The sequence below is a fragment of the Opisthocomus hoazin genome, chromosome 5 (assembly GCF_030867145.1).
Source record: "Opisthocomus hoazin isolate bOpiHoa1 chromosome 5, bOpiHoa1.hap1, whole genome shotgun sequence".
Classification (NCBI taxonomy): Eukaryota; Metazoa; Chordata; class Aves; order Opisthocomiformes; family Opisthocomidae; genus Opisthocomus; species Opisthocomus hoazin.
This window is the reverse complement of record NC_134418.1, coordinates 43,321,461-43,345,972: the sequence shown is the minus strand read 5'-3', so window position 1 is coordinate 43,345,972 and position 24,512 is coordinate 43,321,461. Positions and strand designations below refer to the sequence as shown.

Here is a 24,512-nt window from a genome sequence, read left to right as displayed (position 1 = left end):
TTTTTCTTTCTTTCCCAGTTTGTTCTTCTCAGTGTGTGTCACATTGAATTTGTGACTCTGTGAAGCCATCTATACCACAGATTTTTAAAAGCCTAAGAGGTGTTTTTTCTTCCTGTGCTAATTTTAATCAAACAACTGACCCTTGCTACTTCCCAGGGTTCCTTGAGAGGTTCAGCTTTTTGTTTCTCCCCCCCTTTTTTTTTTGTTCTTGGATGATTTGATCATTAAACAATTAGACTTCAGGTGGAAGAGCAAACAACACGTGGATAGTAATGAGGTCAGAAGCTCCCTGTTGGGTCTTCACAGAGGAAGCTAGGTCATGCTAAATTATCTGCATGTGTTGGTGAGCAGTATTCTAGCAAAGATGAATGAGAGGCTGAGAATAAAGGAGAGCTTTAATAGGAGAAATGATGGACGCATTCGTTCTGGTGAATCCCACTATCTGTCAGAACCATGTCTCCTGCCCCTGCTAAATCATATTCTTTTTCAGGTTAGCAGCTCTGATAGCTACCTGCTAGGCTGCAGAATCTGTGTTAAAAAAGGATTTCCCATTTTGGTTTGATTCTGCCACCTAGTTTAGCAATATGTTAATTGCTTTTGGAACCACTCTGTGGATAGACTTAGTACTGCGCTGAGTATGAAGGAACAGGGGTTTGATTCAAGATGTTCATGGGATGCGTGGTTCTGTGACCATGAAAAGAAATGTGTGTGTGTTGGCTTTAATTGTGTGACATCAATATTTTCATGATCCGACTTTTGAATCAGAGTTCCTAAAAACTGTGTTTATGTTTTGAGTGCAGAGTTTCAGAGTGCAGAACCAGATCTTTACCTTGAAGCTGCATCAAAGCCATACTGCGTATCTTGGGCTGTGGCACTGGGAGAGGCAAACTCGGAAGGTTTGCAGAATAAAATTCAGCAGCTCCGGAGGCTGATCATGGAAATCAAAGAGGAGAGATCATCAGATGAAGCACGGCAGTTTCTCCCTTCATCCCAAATAGACAGTTTAGGAGAGCCACAGTTTACAAGTAAGTGCGTATACTCAATTTATGAAGTAGTACAATAAAAATGGCCTGCTACCTGTAGCAGTACAGATAGTGTCACAAACAGGGCACATAATGATATTTTACTTGTTGCTTGCCAAAGTACAGTTGTAGAGGAAGCAAACTGATGAAGATAATCTTTAAATATCATTACCTGATATGTTTTGATTTATGCAGATAACCTTCAGGGGAATAAATGTGTGATTACTGTGTATCTGACTTTCTCTCTAAACTATTTTCTTCATAAAACTTAGAAATTGTTTAGCTGGAAATATTCTTTTCCTCTTCTGTGTCCTAGATGAACATATGGACTATTGTTTAAAATATAGTCTGATAACTTTGATAAATGTATAAAGCTTATAAATCTTCAGCGATACTTAAATTAGTATCATAGAATCATAGAATCATAGAAAGTTTTGGGTTGGAAGGGACCCCTAGAGGTCATCTAGTCCAACCCCCCTGCAGCGAGCAGGGACACCACTAACTAGATCAGGATTTGTTCTTTGTGATCTAAAAGCACTCTGTGGATTTGAAGCACGTAGCCAGATGTTGAGCTGTGTTTGGTGCACTGGAGACTGGGCTACACTGTATTGCTATGCACTGTATTTCAGTTGCTCAGTTACTTAGTCAAGTGTGTATCCATCATATTCATAAAGGTGTTCCAGACCAATATGCTGACTCTACTAGTGGCAGAATTCAACTTGGAAATTTGCTATAACTCTGTTATAACAGATAAGTTTGGTTTTTTTTCTTACTGACCAATGCCATTCTAAGCTCCTCGGCTGTAATTTTTCTTGCACAGACTTGAATGTCTAGTTATAGTAATGAGGACAGTGTGAAACTACACCTATACAGCAACATGAAGTTTTCTCAGATCAAGAACAGCTATAAGTTTTGGTGGGGATTTTTGTGGTTGAGTTTTTGGTTTGGTTTGGGTTTTTTGTTGTTGTTTTGATTACTTCTTAACGAAATCTTGTGTTCCACTTCATATACCAACTTGATCCTTCCCAACTGACCAATTTCTTCAATACTGGCAAATACTTTCTTCAATACTTAATAATGTTCACTGGAGACAATACATAAATGTCAACAAGAGACAGTATAATTTCTACAAGGTTCATTGATACTTTAGTAGTAACAACTGTAGTTGTGATCCAGTTACTTCCTGCAGAGTGTGAACAACTCGGTGTTACTTAACTGTCCTTCCTATATTTCTCTTGTTGCATCTCTGTGTTTCACTCCTTTATCCTGGTGCAAGAAGAAGTTGCAGTAAAATGTGCACTAGAACATAATTCCACAATGGAGGGAATTAAAATGTTCTGACTCTCCTCAGTATATAGAATAGAATCATTTAGGTTGGAAAAGGTCCTTAAAGTCATCAAGTCCAACTATAAACCTAACACTGTTAAGTCCACCACTAAACCTTATCACTAAGTGCCACATCTACACATCTTTTAAATACCTCCAGGGTACCTCAACCACTTCCTGCACAGCCTGTTCCAGTGCTTGATAACCCTTTTGGTGAAGAAGTTTTTCCTAATATCCAATCTAAACCTCCCCTGGCACCACTTGAGGCCATTTCCTCTCATCCTATCACTTATGACTTGGGAAAAGAGACCGACACCCACCTCACTGCAACCTCCCTTCAGGTAGTTGTAGAAAGCAATGAGGTCTTCCCGGAGCCTTCTTTTCTCCAGACTGAACAAACCCAGTTCCTTCAGCCACTTCTCATAGGACTTGTTCTCTAGCCCCTTCACCAGCTTCGTCACTTTTCTCTGGACACGCTCCATCGCCTCGTTGTCTTTCTTGTAGTGAGGGGCCCCAAACTGAACTCAGTGTTTGAGGTGCGGCCTTACCAGTGCCAAGCGCAGGGGCACGATCACCTCCCTGCTCCTGCTGGCCACGCTATTGCTGATACAAGCCAGGATGCCGTTGGCCTTCTTGGCTACGCTGTCAACCGACACCCTCAGGTCCTTTTCTGCTGGGCAGCTTTCCAGCCACTCTTCCCCCAGCCTGCAGCATTGCATGGAGTGGTTGTGACCGAAGTGCAGGACCTGACGTTTAGCCTCATTGAATATGGTAAAAGGAATTCAAGTGCTATTTTCCAACAAACAGAAGTTGGTTTTGTTGCTTTACAATTTGTATGTAGGTCAATAACACAGTGATATATTTTACTGTATTAACCTGATTTATATACTTTCACAGAAGATGTTTTTTGTTTACATTTTTTAGTATGATGACATACCTACTTAAAAATGAGTCATAAAATTTAATATTTTTTCAACAGATATATAGTTAGTTGTTGTGATAGAAAATCTTACAAGTACTTATCCATGAAAGGTTGTGGGGTTTTTTTTCTTAGTTTCCTTTCCCAGCAACAGAAAGTTTCTGTTAAAAAGAAAGAAGTCTTCTTCAAAAGTAGTCTTTTTTTCAGGCAAGTATTTCATGCAAAGGTCTCTTTCACTATGACTTTGTAACATAAGCCATTACTCCGGTGGCAATGGCAGGTAGCTAGAGGTATGAATTAGGCACATGAAACTTTTACTATGTATTAAAAAAATAGACATTGAAATAAAAGGTTTTTTTGTTGTTTTTGTTTTTTCTTTTTGTTAACCTTAAAAGGTATTCAGAGAACTGCAGATCAGCCAAAGCTGGAGTTCAGTCTTGGTAAGATACAATTTTGACTTTTGCTTGGAATTGCACTGTCTTCTGTGTGTGAAGAATTTATATATACAGTGTTATACAATGTAGCTTGTTACCTGTTTTTGAAAAAGCAGAACAACCCTGGTTCCTTTAGGTGGTAGATACATGTGCATGTATTTGAAATGCTGACTTTAGATTCTGAATGGTTGAAATAGCTGAAGATCTTTTGAGTTCTCTAATGCTATGCTGTTCTACGAAGCTGAAAATCTGCCCAATAGCTTTGTAAATGTTGTTTAAGAAATAGTACTGATTTGGGGCAAGACATTTAGGATGAAGTTTTTTAAAAAGATATTTTATTCAGATAAAAGTAGTCCCTTTAGAACAAATGTTTTTTTAAAAGTGTTGGTTATTATTTCATAGAGAAAAGTCAATGTAGAAGTTCACCTGATTTTCTCTTTCTATACTTTATATAAGTAATTAGTATATGAGAACTATATATTAGTGTAGTGTGAGAGAACTTCATTTCAGGATGTGTTCTATCAGCTCAAGCCACCCTCTCTATTCAGAGGTATACAGCATGATTAAGATTGCTCAGTAAGCCAAGCAAGATAATTGAATTACCATGTATTTGTAATACAAGATAAAGATGCACACTATTTTCAGCCTAAACTGTGCTGTTTAGAAAGGAAAATTGTCAACTTTTTCATTTCTCTTTCAGAGCAAAACCTTTATATTTGAAGCTTTTGAAATAGTGAGTGAAATAATTTTCTATAGAAGCACTAATGCAATAATTCCATATCAGAAATCAGAATAATAACTAGATTTAGTTGATTAATGGTTGGACTTAATGATCTTAAGGGTCTTTCCAACCTAAATAATTCTATCAATATTCCCAGTTCATGTGGTTATGGTAAAATAACACAGTTGCAAATAATGTATCTTTTGAAATGTCATGATGCATACATTCTGAAATGACTAAAACCTGTCCGATTTGTTATGATTTTTGCATTCGTATAATCTGCTAATATGCATCTAATGTTGTATAGCTATACATTGAGAAACTTTTATTCAGTGCTATTCAATATCTGTTATATTTACTCTGATAGAAACACTTTAAAACATCTATTGCCAAAATGTGCGTGTGTGAGGGAGGAAGAGGAAAATAGAGACATTCGTAAGCAGGATATTATATGAAAATCAGTCAAACTCCACTGTTTTGAGAATTTGTGTTGTCTATAAACAACTGTCCACCAGAAACCCTCCAACACAGCAAACAAGATGGCATCATTGACATGCCTGCAGGGTCTCACCCTGCTCATTCCATCATGGTAGCTGGTTCCCTTGCCCTGTCCTTTGCGCTGGGTTGCACCTGGCTTGTGCGCTGCTGTAACTATGCTGATTTAAAAGCTGATACCCTAAAGCTGTGCCCTTTGGGGCAGATGCAGTTTGTGTCTGATACAATAATTTTTAGATTTGTTAACTATATCTGGGGAACTTTACCTGTATGCCTTTCAAAAACTAGACAGTTACAGTGTTACAAAAACTTTTTTGAGTGTTTTTTTTTTTTTCTGTAGGCATGATTTCTGCTGAAACTTTTAAATGTCTGCATGGAAGAAAGGACTAGTTGTCTGTTGGGGAATTACCATGCTGTAATAATTCAGACCTATTTTAACTTTCCAGTGCTTTTCTATATGCATTTTGTAGGTGATGTGACTGTAGTATTTGGGCATGGCTAGTAATTGCTGTGCTCCAGCAATAACAAACTCCCAGAAAGACTTTGGCGTGGCATAGAAGAGGGAGGAAGGTGCAACAGGCGGTAACTGCAAATTAGATTAGCCATACTTCAGGAGAAGCTGCTTTCAGTGATAAATGTGCCCCAGCAGGCAGAATTGTAAAAACGATGTAAAGCTATTTATTTGGGCTCGTGCTGGATGGAGCTCTGTTCACTCATGGTGTCAATACTTGTGTTTTGCATTTTGTTGTTTCTGGTAGGAATTTATGTTCTGTGGTTTCTTCTGCAGCGTTATTGATTGAGTCATTGCAGCTCTGTGAGTGATCTCATACATTTACTTCTGCTGCTGCTCAGGTAACAAATAAGAGTGACAGGGTAAACCTCTTGATTTTGACTGGTATTCTTGGCCAGTGCCATAAGTCAGGGATATTTGGCAGTGTAGGCAGCTATGTAAAGCTAATTTTTCATGTCTTGATCCTCAAACAGTGGTAAATATTTAAGCATAACACATGTGCATTAGGGGAGTTCATCTTTGGTGACTGAGTGGTCCGTGGAAGACTTCAGTTTTATTGTAATAGTTATCCTTCTTACGGGAACATCAACATACCCATGCCGACACTTCCTGGGTCCAGCCACCCCACTCACCACCACTATGCTGCTCCTACAGGTACAAACATACATGCGTGTGGCGGACACCTCTTCTTGACAAGTGAGACAAGGTCAATTTAGCTGGGAAGGATGCGTGTGCTGTTTGGCCTAACCAGCCAGTTAAAATACCTCTCTCAAGGGCAGCCAGTCAAGATGCCTTCTGTGCTGTTCACCTGGTTATTGGTGGGCCTGGAAGGGACTCTCACTCTGACAGCCTGGCCCAGGCACCTGGGAAACATGCACTGTGCTGCTGTGCCAGCTGAGCCAGATAGCTGCCCCTTGGCTGGTGGCAGGCCAAAGGCACCAGTTGGCTGATCTCACCTTTTAAAGGCTTGGTTTATGTCAAATTAAAGACTTGGCATTAGCTTTAGGTAATCAAGGACTTCCAAGACCTCTCTGTGAGGTCAACCAAAGCACGGTAAGCAAGGATGAGAGAGAGATTTGCTGCAAGCAAGCATGCTGCTACGATGAGTGCCTAACTTAGGTAACCAAATCTTAGGACTCTGTAGAGATGTTTCAACTTGATGAGGCTGGTCTTTGGCATTTAGAATTTGGAAGGCAAATCTGAGAGTTAATAACCCATTAAACTGGTCTCTAGCCCTGAAGGAATGGCTTATATCTATAATTTTGTTCATATGTATTATATAAACAATATTTTATTAGTTACTTAGCATATATATGCAAATAGACCTTTGCTTATATCAGTTAATATATACATGTTTTTGACTATATTTAAGAAATTGTCAGTTATCACATACTTCTATTTTGTAATTCTTCTGTTACTAGTTGGTCTATAACAGTTAGAAATGGAACTTTCCGGCAACTAATCCAGAATATAGTTTTTAATATTTGGGTGCTGCCTAATATGTTAGTTTTATCTAGGGACCAGTATATCTAAATACTGCTCTTCAACTTCTGAAGTTCTGATAATAAAATTTTGAAATGATGTTATTAAAAAGTCTTTTTAGGTGCTTGTGTTCTGTTGTGGTAGCTAACTTGCTGCATTCTGTATCCATAACACTGTAGAAAGTGTTTTCGTTATAAAATGTCCAAAATATTGCCTTCTTTTTATTTTAAAGTTCAGTAAAGTGTTGTTTGGTTGGGTTTTTTTCTGACATTAAAGCAAGCAATTAAACTCTTCTGAAGTATAGCTTTCCATTGCAATACACTCAAGAATTTTTTGGGAGCGTACCTGATCTTGTAACATTTCTTGTTCTGGAGTCAGAGCTTTCTTTAGACTAAGATTTTTGATTTTTGTATTCCTGAGGACTCTTTAGAAACATGGCTGGTTTTTGAACCTTGTAAACGGTTGGGAAGTTTTACTTTCAAACTTTATCTTGTGGTTTGGCTTTTCAAGTCATTCTGTTCTGCATGCTGTTTTGTGAAGCACTAGGAGGTAGCTCGTGTCAGTCTGTGCAGAGTAGAGAGGAGGAACAGAGCAAAAGGAATAAAAACAGATCCTGGGCCTAAATAACAAACCAATCTAACAAACTGTGAAGCTGATAAGAATCTTTCCCATAACTTCGAACTGCACAGGGTTAGTTCTTTTATAGATGTTAGTTTTAGACTTGCTGTTCTTGGTTGCTTCTTTAAAGTATCCCAGCCCTTGCATCCCACATCTAACTAAATATGGTGTAGGATCCTGAGTTCACATTGATTTCAGTGTAACTACTTTGTGATACATGAACTTAGCTGAAGTATTATGTAATATCTATGGGAAGTAAATTATATTATGTATATTGGTGAACACTACTGTGAAGTTTTTAAGAGCCTGCATCTCTGAGGCTGTTTGCGTTTCCTTGATAGTGAACTGATAAAGCAGCACAAGAAAACTCAATAATCAGAAAAATGAGGGAGCAGGGCAGAGAAGGCACAGTTGGTAGTCAAGTGCTCAAACATGAACTCAGTAATGAACATAATATTAATATGGAGAAACAAATTTGAAAAAATTGTCTAGAAGGAAAGCTTGTTACTCCCTTGGTGAGCAGTACAATTAATTTTGACACATTTCAGTGTTTTTGAAGTTGTCTCATTGATTAGAGTTGTGAAGAGAGAGCAAAGGATATTGCCGTTGTGGGTGTGGTATAATAATCTAGGTAACTGTATAGAAAGGAATGTCTCTGCACATGTAGGCATATTCAGGTACTAATTTCAATGAGAGCACCTGTCTAGCATCTCCAAAAGCTTTGTTTCTTGGGAAGTGTGTTATGGCAGCGAAGTCTGATGGACTCTCCTGTTGTTACATAACCTCTAGGTACTTTTCAAGGTATAGAGTAAGGTAAATCTCATGGTTATGTCCTTTTACAAGATCTCATTAAATAGTGCACAATTCATAGGAAACTTCAGCAAGTAGCTGAAAGAATTAAAAAATTAAAATTTTTAGGGTAATTTTTCATTTTACCAAGTAGTGGGTTGATACAAGAGCTGTCTACCTGTGAATGCAGAAGTTTTTATTCTTCACTGTCTTATTTTCCCAGAGTAATAATGTGATGGCATGCCTTGGAAAAGGTCTTGAAGCAGATTTTACTCTGCATACTGAACCTAAATGGTACATCAGTGCTGCTCAAAGACCATGACTGAATGATTTGTCCAATTCTGAAATATAATCTGGAGCTTTTTCAGCAGCAGCTGTTCCTAGAAGAGTGATAAGCAGAAATACTTTTTTTTATCCATAGCACAATTTGGAGTCAGAGTTCTGATTCTAGCAGAATTTTCCCATCCAACTTGGTTATCCTTCTGCTTCATCACGTTACAAGTCGATTAATAACTGATACTTTGCTGTGTTAGCCAAATTAAAAAAAAAAGTCATCACACTTTTGGGTAAATTTAAAAAGAAAAGTGAACATTTTTCTGTGAATCAAACAAAGTGTCTTTTTATGCTGAAGGGTTTTTATCCCTCAAAGACAGTTGTGTTGGCCACATTAGGAATGATATTAGCAAAAATATAAAAATGAAGGATGGGTTTATGTTTTTTTTAAATTTTATTTTGGTTTTACATTTCACCCTTTTTGTTGAAACAGTTTGCTGAATTTTACACTAATTTGTTCTGGTCCCACACAAATTTCATTTTCTACCAAACTGGCTAATCAGGTGTTTTTCCTGATTTTACTGATGTATATTAGATGGAAGTTAAACTGGACAAAAGAAATTAAAGAAGTATAAAAGGTATCATGATCGGAAATTATCCTCTTTTTTTTTCTCTGGGAACTACTTATTGGGCTTCTGCCTGTTTTGAGACTTTTGCATTGCAGCATAAGATTCTGTAAATGCATTTTATTCTTAGCTATTCAGTGTTGCTAGGAGGAACTTTTTTTTTGATAGAAAAGATCCTCCCGAAGAGGTAACAATTTCAAGCCTAGTCTGATAGACTGTGTTAGCATGTTTTGAGTGGTTTTGACTTAGGACTTGTCTTGTTTTTGATCTGCCTCTTAGAGGAGTTTCCTTTTTCCCCCACCTTATGCAGGTGAGCTTGAACCAACTTGCAGTCGTTTTCAGTACAGTTAAGGCAACAAGTGAAACTATCTTCCAAAAACATTCTAAGGTAATGAATGCCGATCACCTTTCATGTCATACTGTCATCTCTCTTTTGGCAGTGTTTGATGATGGAATAGGGTAATGCATATCGAGCAACTTGAGAAGTGGAATCACCTAGAGTTGAGTGATGTTGAATTATGGACCCCTGAGGAGAGCAAGCTCTCCTTTCCGTGCTTCTGCATTTTGTGGTGCTCATAGTAAACTTTATTATATGCAGACATTATGTGAACACTGCTGAACAGTGATTTGAGGATGGGTTTGCCAAGTCTCCATATCCTTCTTTATCCACCTCTTCCCCCACAGTACTTTGTTAGCTTTTGAGAAGGCTTTTGGGATTCTGTCATAGAGCTTGCCAAACTGAAAGTAACTGGTTTTTTTTTATGGACAGCTTTCTGAAGCTCCGTTCCTTCATCAATGTGCACATTTTTAAAGCATCGCTCCTGAATTTTGCATGCCACATACCTTGTCAGACACAAGGACTGTCTTTTTCAGTGGTATTGCCAAAACTGTCTGGATATTACCTTTATGACTTGTTAATTTTAAGCCATTTTGTTGTAATAATGCCACTACTGAAGTAACTAAAAATACAAAGGGAATGTATTAGTGTGTTTTCCCTTTAAAATCTTGCCTTCTTTTAGTCTTGCATGACTCTTCTGTTATGAGCATATTCAGCCTCCTTCTGGCGGCAGGTTGTCCCATTCCATTTGACAGCATCAGCCTGCATTTTGTATTTGACTTTCTGATTTCATTCATTATATTCTGGCTCACTTTATGCATAATGTCTTATTCCGTCACAGTTTGCTAACCTACAGTGTTTACTATATTAAACCCTCTTTTAAGAATGTTTTATGTATACAGGGAAAATATTTTGAAAAAACAAATCCTGACAATGGGGGGAAAACAGCAAAAAGCTCAAAACCAGAGTCCTTTCAACAATTCACATCCTTGTTCATTTTTTTCCCAGATATATTGGGTTTGAGCCCTAGAGAATTAGGCCAGACTTTCAAATCAGAGACTGGTAGGGATTGGAATGGACCTCTGGGGATTGTCTAGTCCAACCCCCCTGCTAAAGCAGGGTCATCTAGAACAGGCTGCACAGGACCACATTCAGGTGGGTTTTGAGCGTCTTCAGCAAAGGAGACACCACAACCCCTCTGGGCAGCCTGTTCCAGTGTTCCATACCCTCAAAGTGAAGAAGTTCTTCCTCATGTTCACGTGGAACTTCCTGTGCTTCAGTTTGTGCCCATTGCCCCTTGTCCTGTCGCTGGGCACCACTGAAAAGAGTCTGGCCTCATCTTCCTGAAACCCACCCGTAAGATATTTATAAGCTCCCTCAGTCTTTCCTTGTAAGAGAGATGACAAGAGTCCCTCCTACGTACATACCTAAACCTCCTGTTGTGCTTTTCATCATGACCCATTAAAACACACACCTGTAGTGCTTTATTTCACTGACTGACACTGACAAGGCCTCTTAAGTATCCAGTGCTTCGGGGGTGGGGATCAGGTCATTTTTCATGTATTCACTCGAATATCTGTGTCTGTAGGCACTACTGTAATTTCAGAAATCTATCCTGTAGTCCCTTTAGGGTAGGGATTGTCTTCATTTGCATTGCAGTTAGAGAAGCAGCATGCTGTCATGAACCTTAAATATTAATCTCTACTAATTGTATCACTGAATATGCAAGGACTCAAAATTCCCCAGTAATGAAAGTCTGGAAGATGTTCAGTCAGTGTTCTGCCGCCTTCTCACACATTGAGAGAATCTGAAAAATTCTCTCTATAATACAATGTACTTTACAGATGTAAAAACAGATTTCTTTGTAGCAAGTCTATATATCTGTATATAGAGCTACATAGATATGTATTCTATGTATATGGTTCATATATATGAAAATCTGTTTCGTTGCTCACAGCCCATTATATCTAGTATAGCATTACTCATTTTTGTTAACTCTGAGTTATCCACTTACTTTCTGTGTCAGTAAGAAGTAATTCTTGATGGAAGTAGTCACAGAAATATTTTCAACTTGTCGGCATCCATTGCTGCTTAATGATATTCATTAAACAGCTATGACTTGTGTAAATTCAATTTCTGTGTAGCTTATAGAGATTAAAATTCTACATCACATCGTGCTGTGTAGCAGTTAGTCAAACCAACCGGTTAGTTTATTTGCTCTGAAGTGGGTCAGAGCACATGATGAACCAGCATGAGGGAGCAGACCGTTACTGATTGAGCGTATTCCAGTATGGTGGAGTAGAGGAGTCCACTGACATACTGATGCAAGCAGTAAGCAGCGTGAGGATGATTTGGGGTATCAACATTAGTAAACCCAGGTGCAAGCTGGGCTTCAGGCAGTTATCTTCCATTCTGTTCTGTGATAAAATTTAAGTGTCTTCTGTTTCTGGAAGATTTTGCTTTTAAGAAAAAAATTCTTTGAAGTACCAGGAGAAAGTAGATGACAGCCTTGTAAATACAAATGTGTATAAACTGGGGCTGCAACTAAGGGAAACTTATAAATCTAATAGAATAAAGATTCTCACAGTGACTCTCATGTTTTGATATAAACACTTATCTAGAGATAAATTTTGAGGAGCTATGGCTAATCTGTTTAGAGAGGAGTTTGTAGATATCTGAATTTGAAAAGCTATTTAACAGCTGAAAGGTGGTTGTTTTTTTTTAATTTAACCCTTTTGAGAGACAGGGTTTTATCATCTTAGTTCTTGAGTGATGCAGCAGATAATAGGATTAAATTGTCAGTAATGTACAAGTTCTGAAATCTTGCCAGAGTTAGCAAACTGCTGCATTTACAAGGCCAGGGGAAAAGGAGGGTAAGACTAGGAAGGACCTTTCCTTTTCACATCTTAAATAAATAAAACTGGTAGGCTTCTTAGTAAAATCAGTTTCTTCTTGATATTGAAAATGATATTTTTGTGTCTCCTTCACATTTTGCTGTGGATTTTGTAGAAGTTGTGTCATGTTTGCAAAATTCCTTCTATGCAAACTTTCAAAGGGAGAAGGTTGTGTCTGTGCTCAAAACTGTTATGTTTTCTGTGAGGTTGGGTGCTAGTTCAGTGCCCCAGTAAGGCTGGGTACTGGAAGAAGATTAATTACAACAGCTCAGTCTTAGCATGGGTTCATCTACTTCATTCCTTACCTATAAGGGTACTCTTGCTGCTTTGCCTGAACTAATTCTAGTTTCTGAGGTAAAATACTCAAAGCAATCAGAAACCTTTATGATAACATGTAAGGCTTATTGAACGTTACTTGGCAAAAGCGTTCCAGAGTTACTAAAGAGTTTATAGAGGTAGGTAGAGATCTAACGCAATTCTGTCAAAATTGGGCTGTCTTATTAATTTTTTTCTCACACAGACATAAAAACAAACAAACAATCAACTCGGTAGGTACTGGAATTTGTCCTTTAGTATTTTTCCGAGCATAATGCTTGATTTTTGATATATGGTTGTTCTGGTGAATGTGACAGGCTTTTAAATTATTATGATGAAGCTGAAAACTTCTGTTTCTAGGGTATTTTTAAGCTAGTTCACAGGAAGGTAGAATTAAGGATTATGAAGTTAAAGAGAAGTTATTTTTGGCACATGCTGCTGCTCTCTTTTTTCCTCATTTTTCTCTTCCTGCTTTTCCCCAAAAATACACCTCCTACTGTGCATACTTTCTCCTGTTTGTCTTGCCAATCTATATACTCTTTCCAGTTTAATTTTTGAACTTCATTCTCTCAAACGAGTCTCTTCAGATTCCCTGGCATGCCTCCTGTATCGGTCTCCTAGATTACTGTGCAGCTTGGGGGCGAGGGGGATGCGTATGCAGGCACGCAGCCTGTTACAGCTTTAGTCTTCAGGGTGCCAGAGTGGTGGAATAGAGCGAGTGGCAGAGGTATGTGTGAGTTCAGTGGCTGAGCTGGGACAGGGAGAACAGGGCTTACCTAGCAGTTTTGTGCTATGGAAGGAGCTGTTATGGGCAACAGCTTCCTAGATGAGACTGGCACTGAGCCCACTCTCCCATTGCGTGATCAACATGTGCACAGGGTACAGCTCTTACATGACCTGATGGCTTTGTGCTTACCTGGTACATAAAGAGTCCATGACCAATTCCTCTGTGGATCCAGGAAACTGCTCTGAATGAAGAGGACTATTTAGATCCTTACTGAGAGTCAGTTCTCTTGCTGACATTTATACACGGAGAGCAACAAGGCAAATAAGCATGAGTTATTCCTTGGTTCTTATAGAAAGCTCTATAAGACTTCCTTACTTACAACAGAGATTTAGATGTCAGTCCTGGCACTGCTGCCTCCTTCCAACATTTCCCTACCTCCCAGGAAGCTGACATTTTAACTATTTAGGATGTAATTGATTTTTCTTATTTTTTTTTTTAATTCCTTAACCATGCTCTTGTCAGAGAGGCTTAGAAGGCATACAGTGTCTGCAGAACGTTCAGCAATAGAGGTTAATCTACTCTGCAACTTCATTATTAAGAATAAACTGTATTTTCATAAATTCTTTAAAACTACACTGCTTGTTCTGGTAGAAGGACTTTTTTTCATCAGACTGAAATGTCCATTTGTCCCCTCTACACCTGCTGCCAGTAAGTTTTCCTATTTATAAATCGAGGTGGGACAGCTTTGAGAGGAAGACTGGAGTGTCTACTTGTATGCACTTTCTTGTGTAATAATTGGCAGCTCTTTGTGGTTTGTACCTGCTATGTTAGAGGTGGGCAGAATGATAAACCTGTGGATCTGCCCTGTATCTGACCTCTTTCTGCTTCAGTGCTCTATTGAATTAAAAGGGGTACTGGCACCTTTTCTCCTTCAGCTGTCCTGCTGGGTCTGTTGTGAAGGAGATCAGCAGTGATGTTTTTGCAGAGCGTGGACTAGCAGCTATGCCCTGCCACTGCCTGCCAGCCAGAGACTGTCAAGATAGGTGTGTGGCTGGCAAATGCTGACAGGGCCAGAGCTGCTCAGCATTGTCAAGGCTGAGGCAATTGGGATGTGCCCAGAAGCCAACCTGCAGGCATGCAGGGACCTCTTACAGTTGAAAGCTTAAATACCTGGAGACTTTAAATACCTCCAAAGCTAGATAGCAGGTGTGTGGAGGCTTAGAGTATTCTCTTTAAAACCTACTCGTGGACATGTCTTCTGGTGAGTTTACGCTCGACTTTTTACTGTCACTTTTTGCAGTTGGTCTTTGCTAACCTTTAGCCCAGTCTGTAAAACATTTCATGAAGAATTGTCTGGACAGTTCCTCACATCTCTTTCCTTGCGCGTCTTTCTGCTTGAAGATAAAGTCACCTTATAATTGCAAAAGAGTATAGAACATTTGGGAGACAAAAAGCAAGCAAATTATTTACAGGTTACAGTAGTCCTGTAGTTCATGCTTCTTGTTGTACGGAATGGTAATGACAAAACAAGACATGAAACTTTTCTGTTTTGTTAGGCCGATAATATATAAAATGAAACACTTTAAAGTAATTCAAAGCATGATAGTTCTTGACTTTGACTCTAGTGGTACTGCACTGTGTTAACTGAACTTTTGTCTTTCAAATGGCAGTTGTTAAATACATCTCTAAATATGCCTGTAGAAATAATTGCAGTAATAAATTCATGTTATAAAACATTTCCCAATGGACTTTTTTTGTCCTTGTGTGGAAAGAGAAATTCCATAAAAAGCAAAACATCTAATTAATAGAAGACTGAAGTCATCCTCCTCTTTTGAACATGTTAGTTATAGATGTACTTATTTTTGAAAGTTTTCAAATGCACGTCCTGCAGTGAGATTTGACTTGAAAATGAGGTTCCCCTGTATGCCCTGAAAAAACTGGAATTCTAGTAAATACAGCACCACAAAATCCCATACAACATTGGATGCAGCATGACAAGCAGACCGACCCGAGATGCTTGGAAGGGCTTTGCTGAAAGCAAGCAAAATGCTTCAGAATGCTTTTCTTCATTGTTTTACCCCCACCTCCTGTGGATAATAAAGTTTCTAGTACAGTTATGGACACGTTAATTATTGTGATAAATCATATTTTTAGTGTGGCTTTTTCCTGTTATGTGGCATATGAAACTGAAGTGAAATAAATTGAACTAAATTTAAAAAATGCTGATCTTTTGAAATAGTTCAAATGTTCAAAACAAGTTAAAGCTGACAGTTTCGTCTGAAATACTGTTTCACTTAAGATTGATTTCTGAGGGATTGAATGAGTATAGAATTTCATTATGACGAGTTAAGAAGAATTTGGTCTTAGCATTCTTTGAAGAGCAGAATTCTTCACACCTAAGAAGCTGAGGATTGTTTGCTGTAGGATTGTACATGAACTGCTTTGAAAAATGAAGTGGGCCTAGCACTGTTTTCATCTTTGATATCTGAACATGCTCCCATTGAGATGAAAAGCAGCAATACCTAGGTCATTCTGGATTTAAATCTCAAAGACCCCCAGGGGGTCTTTCTGCAGAGACAAATGAAAGATTCCACCCACCCCCCCCTTTTAATCCTTAACTAACATTTCTCTGTGCAAAGGACTTGAAATTATTTCAAGTTATTTCTCTGGGAAGAAGTCAGCTGTGTCTTTACATGTGTCAACATATCATAACTAAGGCAGTTTCCAACACAGCATTGAAACGTGTAAATAACAGTTTTTCACCTTTGAAGAAACTCCTGCTGGAAATGGCAGTCTATTTATAGTATAAGGCTACAACTTTCTGGTTTAGCATGCAGTATGTTGGGCCCTACTGCCTAGTAGAAGTTATTAATGTCTCCCCCTTTTAGATCCGTCTCGGAATGCAAGCTGCAGACCTTTTGTAAGTCTGTGAGTGAACAGTTTAGAGTAATGATTATGGGCCAGTATCTATGAGGAGATGAACTCAATGCTGATTTTGAAGAAAGTGGAAACACAAATGTATATGACACTTTAAAAATGTTACTTTAAAATGACATCTAAATGTGTCAAAACAGCTACAGTCAGTGTGGTGTTTGTCACCCTGTACTTTTTTTAAAGGCCGTTTGTCTGTACGCACAGACTTCTCGTGGTTAAGACATACAGTTTGAAGAACTTAGGAGTAAAGGTTATTTCATCAGGATGTGTGAGTAAACGAATGCAAAATGCTCGTGGGAGATGGATTCCTTGAAATGTGTCCTCTGACATAACCCTTGATCTGTGAACTTTTATTATATCTGGATTCTCATTTATGTGAAAAGATACAGATATATATATTTTTTTTTAATTCCTTATAAAGGGGTTATACTTTGCTACCTCATTCAGGTCCCATGCTATTAAAGAAGTCTGAATTTATTTGTCAGAATGGCTGTTTCAAAATCGTCTGAGGAGTAAGGCATTGTCTCTTACTTGGATCTCTAATTTAGGTATTGATCCACAACTGCCACCTTTTCAGACAGGTCTTACTTATATTAGAATGTCTTCTCCTTTTAACTACAGCTTGCATGCAGATTACTTGGCATCTATCATGCGTTTCCTAAGTAGGAAGTTTAATAATTACAGGACTAAAAGTGATTGTTCTGGATTGCAGAAGTCTATTTTCTCCTTTGGTTAAAAGTGTGTCTGCTCTTCTTTGCTTTGACTTTGAAGTACACTTTAGTCTGGTTTCCTCTTAGACATGACAGAGCATGTTTTTTCTTTTGCTAGAAGATGACCTCTGGCATATTGGAGGGACTAGTGCTTTGTTTTCTGCTTTCTGTGGAGGACCCTCTTTTTAGGCAGAGACTCACTAGTGATTCTCAACATTTGACAGGCACCTATGAAACGACAATCAGTTGTGAATCAGGCTAGCATTTAGCATCCCAACAGAAGGGAGGGGGAGATAGCAAAAAAACTGGTGCAATCATACAGCTCAATAATACCCTGCCTTTTTTTTGAAGGCTGTGTTCTGCCTCTTTTGAGCACTACGCATGGAGAGTAAGAACATGGGTTAAACCTTTCTGCTGTACTCCCTTGGGTGTTGGGGTTTTTTTTAAGAAAGCTGATCAAAACTACATCACTTCCTTGCCCTTCACTGGAGGCTCCACCCTTGGTGTATGTAAAAGAAGGAACACAAATCTTGTCAGACAAATGAACCTGAAAGGCTGTTCAGTTAGACAGTTGAGCAATAACTTCGCTTGCAAGTCTAACTACTGTCAATCTTTTCTTTTGTGAGTTACTATTTTTAATATAAGCCTCTACTGCATCTTGTCCTGGCACCTTCATCATGACTGCCTTTAATGTGTAACTTTACTGTGTTACTGTGTAACATTTTCACTTACAGAAGAAATGAATAGGTTTATTCACTGGCAATGTCTCATGGGCAATAAGGTCATTTAGCTTATAATCAATTAGAGAGCTGGCTCCAGATAAGTTTATGTGAAAGAAATATCCTTATAACAGCCTCTAAAACTACATTATTGTTTACGTGTGCTCAGGTCAGTGTTAATGTCAGCTAGCTTGGGTGCTAATAGCAACATAGTTGTGGGACCCTGAAGACTTGTCCAGGCTGCACGACATGCTAAAAAAGCAGGGTTGATCAATCCCTGCTGAGGTCCGGGCTCCAGTAGCTGGACTTCTACCCAGAATCCATAGTAGCTCACTTACAGCTGCTCAAAACAGCTGTACTGCAGCGAAGAAGCACCCTAAAAGGTTTCAGGTTGTTTAGAGTTCTTTCTGAAGCTGGTTGTCAGCTGTAGTTGCTGGACTCTGGGTAGCTTGACTGCCTTCCTTTATTTTGCAAGGCAAGCTTCCTTCCTCACCAAACCTAAAAGCATGTTGTAAAGATGTATATGATGACATGGTTTTGGAGTAAGGCTAAGCAACAGCTGATTTTTCTTTACACATTAGAGAAAAAGACTGTCTCTACAGTGTTGTAAAGTAATACTGCCCACTGAGGATCAAAACCAAGTAATGCTTCACTTGACAACTGGTATAGTAGTGTATAAATGCTTATGTCAAAGGAAGCTATGTGTGCTGTTACAATAAAAACCGGTTTGGCAGACTGAAAACTTTGAGAGCGACTTCGCACTTCTGTTCATTATAATCTTTTTGTGGTATTGCGGGTATATTTTTGTACATTTATTTTATTTCTGAAGAGTTGGACAAAGTTGGGAACCAGCAGCATAGATTTTATTTATAAAATCTGAAAGAAGTTGTTACAGGTTCTATATGTTTGTTATGAGCTTGCAGTATAAAGAAACTCATAGTTAAAAGAAAGAGGGAAGTCTGTATACCATTTTCTATTCTTCAACTGGTACTTAAACTTGTAACCACTCCTATTTTCAGGATAGCGAGACATCTCTGAAAGAAATTACAGCAGGTTTACTTCTTTGTTAGATACCTGATATAACAATATTGGGGAAAGGTGGAGGGGAAAATGCTGTTTAGCTCTGTTTCCAGGAGATTTAAAGCCTTTTGTGGTATTCTAAAATACCAACAATACCAAAATAAATTGCAGCCTTGGAATAGCAGTATCAAAATCCATTTTGATATGAATATGTTCTAGAGTGTAGTAAGGTATAGCAAGTTTTTGTAAGACTTCAAACATCTTTTTTTTTTTTTCTCTTTTTCCTCATTTTTCTCACTAGAGAACTGAAGACACCTTGAGGTCAGAGCGCAAATACTATTAATAGGCAGTGCCATGAGCAGAACAGTTTTAGACAGAAGGTAAAGAGGATAACCTGAGAATCTAAAGCAACAGCAAGAGGTCTGCTTTGTTGTCTCTAGACTACTACAGCATCTCAGAAAAACAGAGTTTGCTGTGCGTTAGAGACACAGTGTGCTCAGTAAGGATATATACAGTCTTTTTTGGGAGAATTACACTTTTATAACTAAATATAGCACTGCTTAAAAATATTGATCAAGAGCAGTTTGTTTCATGACTTAAGGAGCCAGCTTTTCTCAGCAAAGCTAGAAATTCACATCTCTGACCTCCTTGCCATTGTGTAGCTGAAGTCTAGAGCACAGAGTTATCAGAAGTCAGACACAATTGTAAGTAAAGCTGGAGGAGCATGATCATTAGCAGTGAATGTGTAGACAGATAGTCTAATGTTAGTAATGGATTAATACACTACCAAAATGTAAATTGCTCTGAATGGATGGTTAACACATGTAACCATGCATTCACTTCTGCCGTGGAAATACGATGCCTATGAGCTGTACGTTGATCCAGTCAGCCACTTTCCTGAGTCCCTTGCATCTCTCAAACTCTATAAATAACTGGGGTTGTCCAGGCTGAATAGCGAAGCTGCAATATGAATTAGGCCTGTTCTAACATGTCAGAAGAATTGAAACCCACGCTCAGGAAATGGTTGTTATTGCTGCTGGTAATGGCAACGCAAAGTTACAGTCTAAGCCTTTGCATTTACTTTACCTTCCTGGAGAAAGCAGAAGGATGCAGTTTGAAAGTGCTCTACTTAATGCCCTAGTCCAGCATGAGGCTTTCAGTAAAACACAAAAGACACAAAACCTAAAATTTCTTTAGTACTGAAAAACCCAGGGTGGGCAGAACTTATTCTAAAATAGATCACTTCTGATTTTCACAGTAGTAATTCTAACTGGATTTCACTTCACATGCAAATAGGATGATGAGTGCAGCTGGCATCTAAACTCCTGGGCAAGACCACTTATCCCTACCCTCCATCAGTATACAGCATTTTCCCCCAGCAACACTCATGTGTATCTTAATTCAGTGCCTCCTAAATAATAGTGTTCTTTTAGCTGCAGATTAAGTGGTTAATGATTGATGTTTTTCTGGACAGTGTGTTAATCTATTACTTACAATTAGTACTGCTAGTATTGATGGTGGTTGTAGGCGGTTTTTTTCCCCAAACCTGGATTTGTAGAGATGTCATAGAGCTATCTTAATGTTTCATCTAATAAGGCTTCCCTGTCATCTCGTTCTCCTTGGACTGTTGGTAGAAATTTTCTTCCCGCTGTCAATTACAGACATCCCCTCAAGGATATTAATTGTGTTATGTATGTGCATTTCCTTGAGATATAACTAGGTTACTTTAGCAACCAGCTGTACGTTCCAGAGAACAGATATGTATTTTATTTTTATACAAGCCTCTCATCCCCAGAGACAGGAACAGTGATCTTGGACCTTTTCTTAGGTAAAAATCAGTGCATCTCTACTTGTTTGCATACATAGTCCAAATGTAGTCTTCTATTCCGTAGTGATTCTTTTCGTTGCAGAGATTGCCTAAGTCTGAACATCTGTTTTAGTCACTACTGTTACTGAGTTTCCCTCCTAATTCATACCTGTTTCATGACTATGTAACTGTGCCCTCATTTTGCTATAATGTGGATATTATAATTTCTGTGGCTGCATCCTTTGATATTTAGTGTTGTACGGTGAATTTTACTGGTAGTCTGCACTGCAGATTGTTGTGGGAGTAAATTCTGTGTTCTTTTGGCCCTTAGGTAGAGGTGTCCTTCACACACCAGAAAACTGAAGCATTCCTGCTGTCACACAAATGAGACAACTAATTAGTAGTATTTATGATAAACCAATTAATAATATTTATTATGGAGCATTAGCTTTAGGGCAGCTCGTTAACACCATTCTCACCAGCTGGAGGGCTGCTCATTAACACCAGTCCTCAAACATTTGGCTTTTTTTGCTTTCAGGCATGTTTTGCCATGTAGAGAACACATCGTTGTCTTGTTCTCATCCCTCTCTGTTGCTTTTGCGCTCCTAATTCAAAAGTATGGCCAAAGCTTTCCTGTATGTTCTGAAGTTGGATTATTCCTAAACCTCTGTGTGTGCCTGCCTGACGGTACTCTTTTCAGCAAGCTTGCTTAGTGCTGTGTGTTCAGCAGAGGCAGAAGCAGCAGTGATGTGCACTATCTTCTCTTACACCTCCCTACCCTCCTCAACACCCCCCAGGGTGGAGGAGAGAAAACTGTGTACTGTTTAGTGTTCTGCATGTAGCACAGGTCTGAATGTAGTGTTCTGTTATTTAATGTGTCCTTTTGCCTGCTAAGGAATAGCTACACCTCAGTAATTAGTCTAGCAAGACAGCTTGTACATTATTATTTATAAACTAAGTTGCTTTGGGATAATAATGCTGCTGCAATGCTAATGAAACGAAAAAAAATTTTAACGTTGTGTTCACATGTATATGTATGTGAGACACACAGGCTTCTCCCATGCCCCTTGTCTGCAGATACTACTAATTTTCTGTTCTGACAACATACAAAATAGTGTGCCCTGGAGACAGCAGGGCTATGGTGGTTAATTCCTGTCCCTTGCCAGCCCCTTGGAATCTGTTTTGGTTTGGAAAATAGGAAGGAATGAAGCTGTGGGAAATGGAGTTTCTGTCACTAGTTAGAGAAAAAGCTGTTTCTCAAACCGCCATGTAGTCTAATACACACATTGTGTGAATCCATAGTCTGGGAAGACATTCACCAATGTGCTGCAATTTCTCCCACTAATAAAAATAATCATTGCAATTTCAATGCCATTTCTCATTTTTTGGGCTAGTCTTTGGCTTCCTTCCCAAACAACGCTGAGCTGTAACGCAGTTCTTCCTTAAACATTTGTTGTATACTGATAGGCTTGGCAGAGGTGGGATCACCAGGGGAATGGATGACTCGGGCTTTTACACACTGAGTCAATAGTCACAATGAGTAGATTCATATATTTTTGGCATGTACGTACAAGTTGTTGCTTCAGTTCACTGAGTTTTGTTGATGAGTTTTTCCAGAATTAATTCAAGCAAGTGAAGTATTGAAAAGTAAAGTGGCCTATGTATATGGTCTGCTTGGGTATAGGTTATAATGGAAAGTGTACATGTGTTGTTACCTGCTTTTGCTGTGTTACATTTGCAGATAAGAAAACAGCTTTAACATGCCCTTCATGTTTGTATTTTCATCAAATTCTTTGAGTAGTATGTCAATAATGCCCAGCAGGTGTATTTTAAATGTATAACATATAGCTGGTATTTCACTTTCAAAGCCATGTAATGTTTCACTTTGTCCAAAGATTGTTGACTGTTCCTTTGGGAAGACTTAAGGTTTTCAGAGATACTGCTAGTAAAATAGTTCAAAGGGCAACAATGTAGTGTGGGACTGTGGAACTTTCCAGGCTGTGAATAGGATATAGCAAACTTCTGTTCTTTGGCATCAGCTTACAAGCAGTCCTTATGTGTTTTTAAATATTTCAGCTGGGCTGTTTTTAAGGAAAGTAATGCACTGTGGCTCAAACTGACAAATTCTGTGTCACACTAGATCTTCATTTCTCTGCCAGTGACAACCTTATTGAATATCCTCTCTGACCAAAAGGGTAGCTGTGAACAGCAGTAGCCCAATGTCGCAACAGAGACAAATAACTCTGTCGTTTAAGTAGACGCAGGTTTCGTTTTATTCCATTTATCCTTCCACATTGGGATCTCCCAAAGAGTTCTGGTACTTTGTGCTGATCCTTCCCATTGGACATATGCAGATTAATTATCTTTGTGTGAGCTCTACCTAGTGAGATTCAAAATCATGTTGCTAAGCTGCCTTTTTACAGGAAAATGATCAAATGACTGGATTGCCCTAGTGTCACAGAAATTGTCTCTTATGCTCAGATATCACCAAGGTGGTGACCACTTAGTGCAAATCTTCCTCCTATTGTTAAAGGTTTATCAATAGGATAACAACCTGTGGCTGTGCTCCTGGCTGCTACAAGAACAGATCACATCTAGTTAATGTATTTGAGACATCCCACAAGTAAATCAAACCGTTGTTTATGGGGGATTTGCCTCCATTCATCATGCACTAGTACTGTTTACAAGAATTCAGTTGTAGGGTTCCTGCCAGAGTCACTGGTGGGGTTTTGGGGGGATTTATTTCTGATTTTTGTAAGTTTCTGTCTCTTTCTACTTTTCCTTTCTGGTTTATTCCTGTCATCTTTGGAGGCTGAATTGAATTGTGAGCTGGCTAGTCTTCCTTTGTGGTGGGTGTAAAAATTTTCGCTATATCTTTCAGTGTTCCAGCTTCTCGTGGTGAACATGAGCTCTGTGCCATTCTTCTGAAACTGTGCTTTGGTGTGCTATATTCTAAAAAACATTATTATGGAGTAGAACATTCAGGGATTGGGTGGTGGTGGAAGATGAGGGTTTGCGGGGGGACATGCCTGTGTCTGGAAATTTCAATAATCTGATACTACATCTGTGGTCAGCCTTAGCGAGGATATAGTTCCAATAGGCAGATGTCTAGCTAACCTTTTGCGCTTTGCTGGCTGCTTTTCAGTAAATGGACTCATAATTCTTCAGATCATATCAAGTAGTGCTAATATTTAGAGTCATTTCAATAATGTGGTGGGCCTTAGTAGCAAGGAATTGCTGGCAACTTGCTATTTGAGTCTGGTGCTGTTATACCAGCTGTTTCATAAAGACTTCATCCTGCACAAACCTTTATTCTTATCCCACTTTATCACCAACTTATGATAGGGTCAGTTGGAGACTGTTTACCGAGAGGTTTCATTGGCAATTTGGGCTAAAGCAAAATCTTCAAAATGTTCTGTGAAGATCAGATGTAACTGTTTCCTTGTTCCATTTTAACTGTTACGGAAGTGTGGTAAAAAATATTCAGCCAATTTTCCTTTTATTTCCTCAAGCAGCAGGTCCAAGGAGAAATTAAAAAAAAAAAAAAAAGCGTAAACCAAGCTGAGTTGGCCTTTTATGTTTATCAGAGCTTTCCTTGCCTTCGCTTCTCATCAGACCAGGTTTGCTTGCTGTGAGGATAATCTGACTCACCTTTAAAAATGTTAAAGGTCGGCTGCACTTGAGGAAGCTCGCATTTGGCAGTGACTCCTAGAAAATGTCCTCAGCTCTTTCTTGACAGTTAGTCTCTCTGAAACCATAGGCTTTTCTTTTCTTCCCCCAGGCTGCTAAAATCCCAGTGTAGTTTGATGTACTGCAGAAACACTGGGTAGATC

General features: G+C 38.7%; 1 protein-coding gene across 6 annotated transcripts in view; it reads left to right on the top strand.

The window, feature by feature from the left end:
• INPP4B (inositol polyphosphate-4-phosphatase type II B) overlaps positions 1 to 24,512 on the top strand; it is a 346,018-nt gene that overhangs the window by 140,984 nt on the left and 180,522 nt on the right. For 5 of the 6 annotated variants that reach the window (XM_075421031.1, XM_075421033.1, XM_075421030.1 and 2 more), the window contains exons 3-4: positions 801 to 1,025; positions 3,663 to 3,707. In XM_075421031.1, the coding sequence (XP_075277146.1) occupies positions 801 to 1,025; positions 3,663 to 3,707 (270 nt within the window). The remainder of the gene's footprint in view (positions 1 to 800; positions 1,026 to 3,662; positions 3,708 to 24,512) is intronic. The other variant, XM_075421032.1, reaches the window with a different exon arrangement.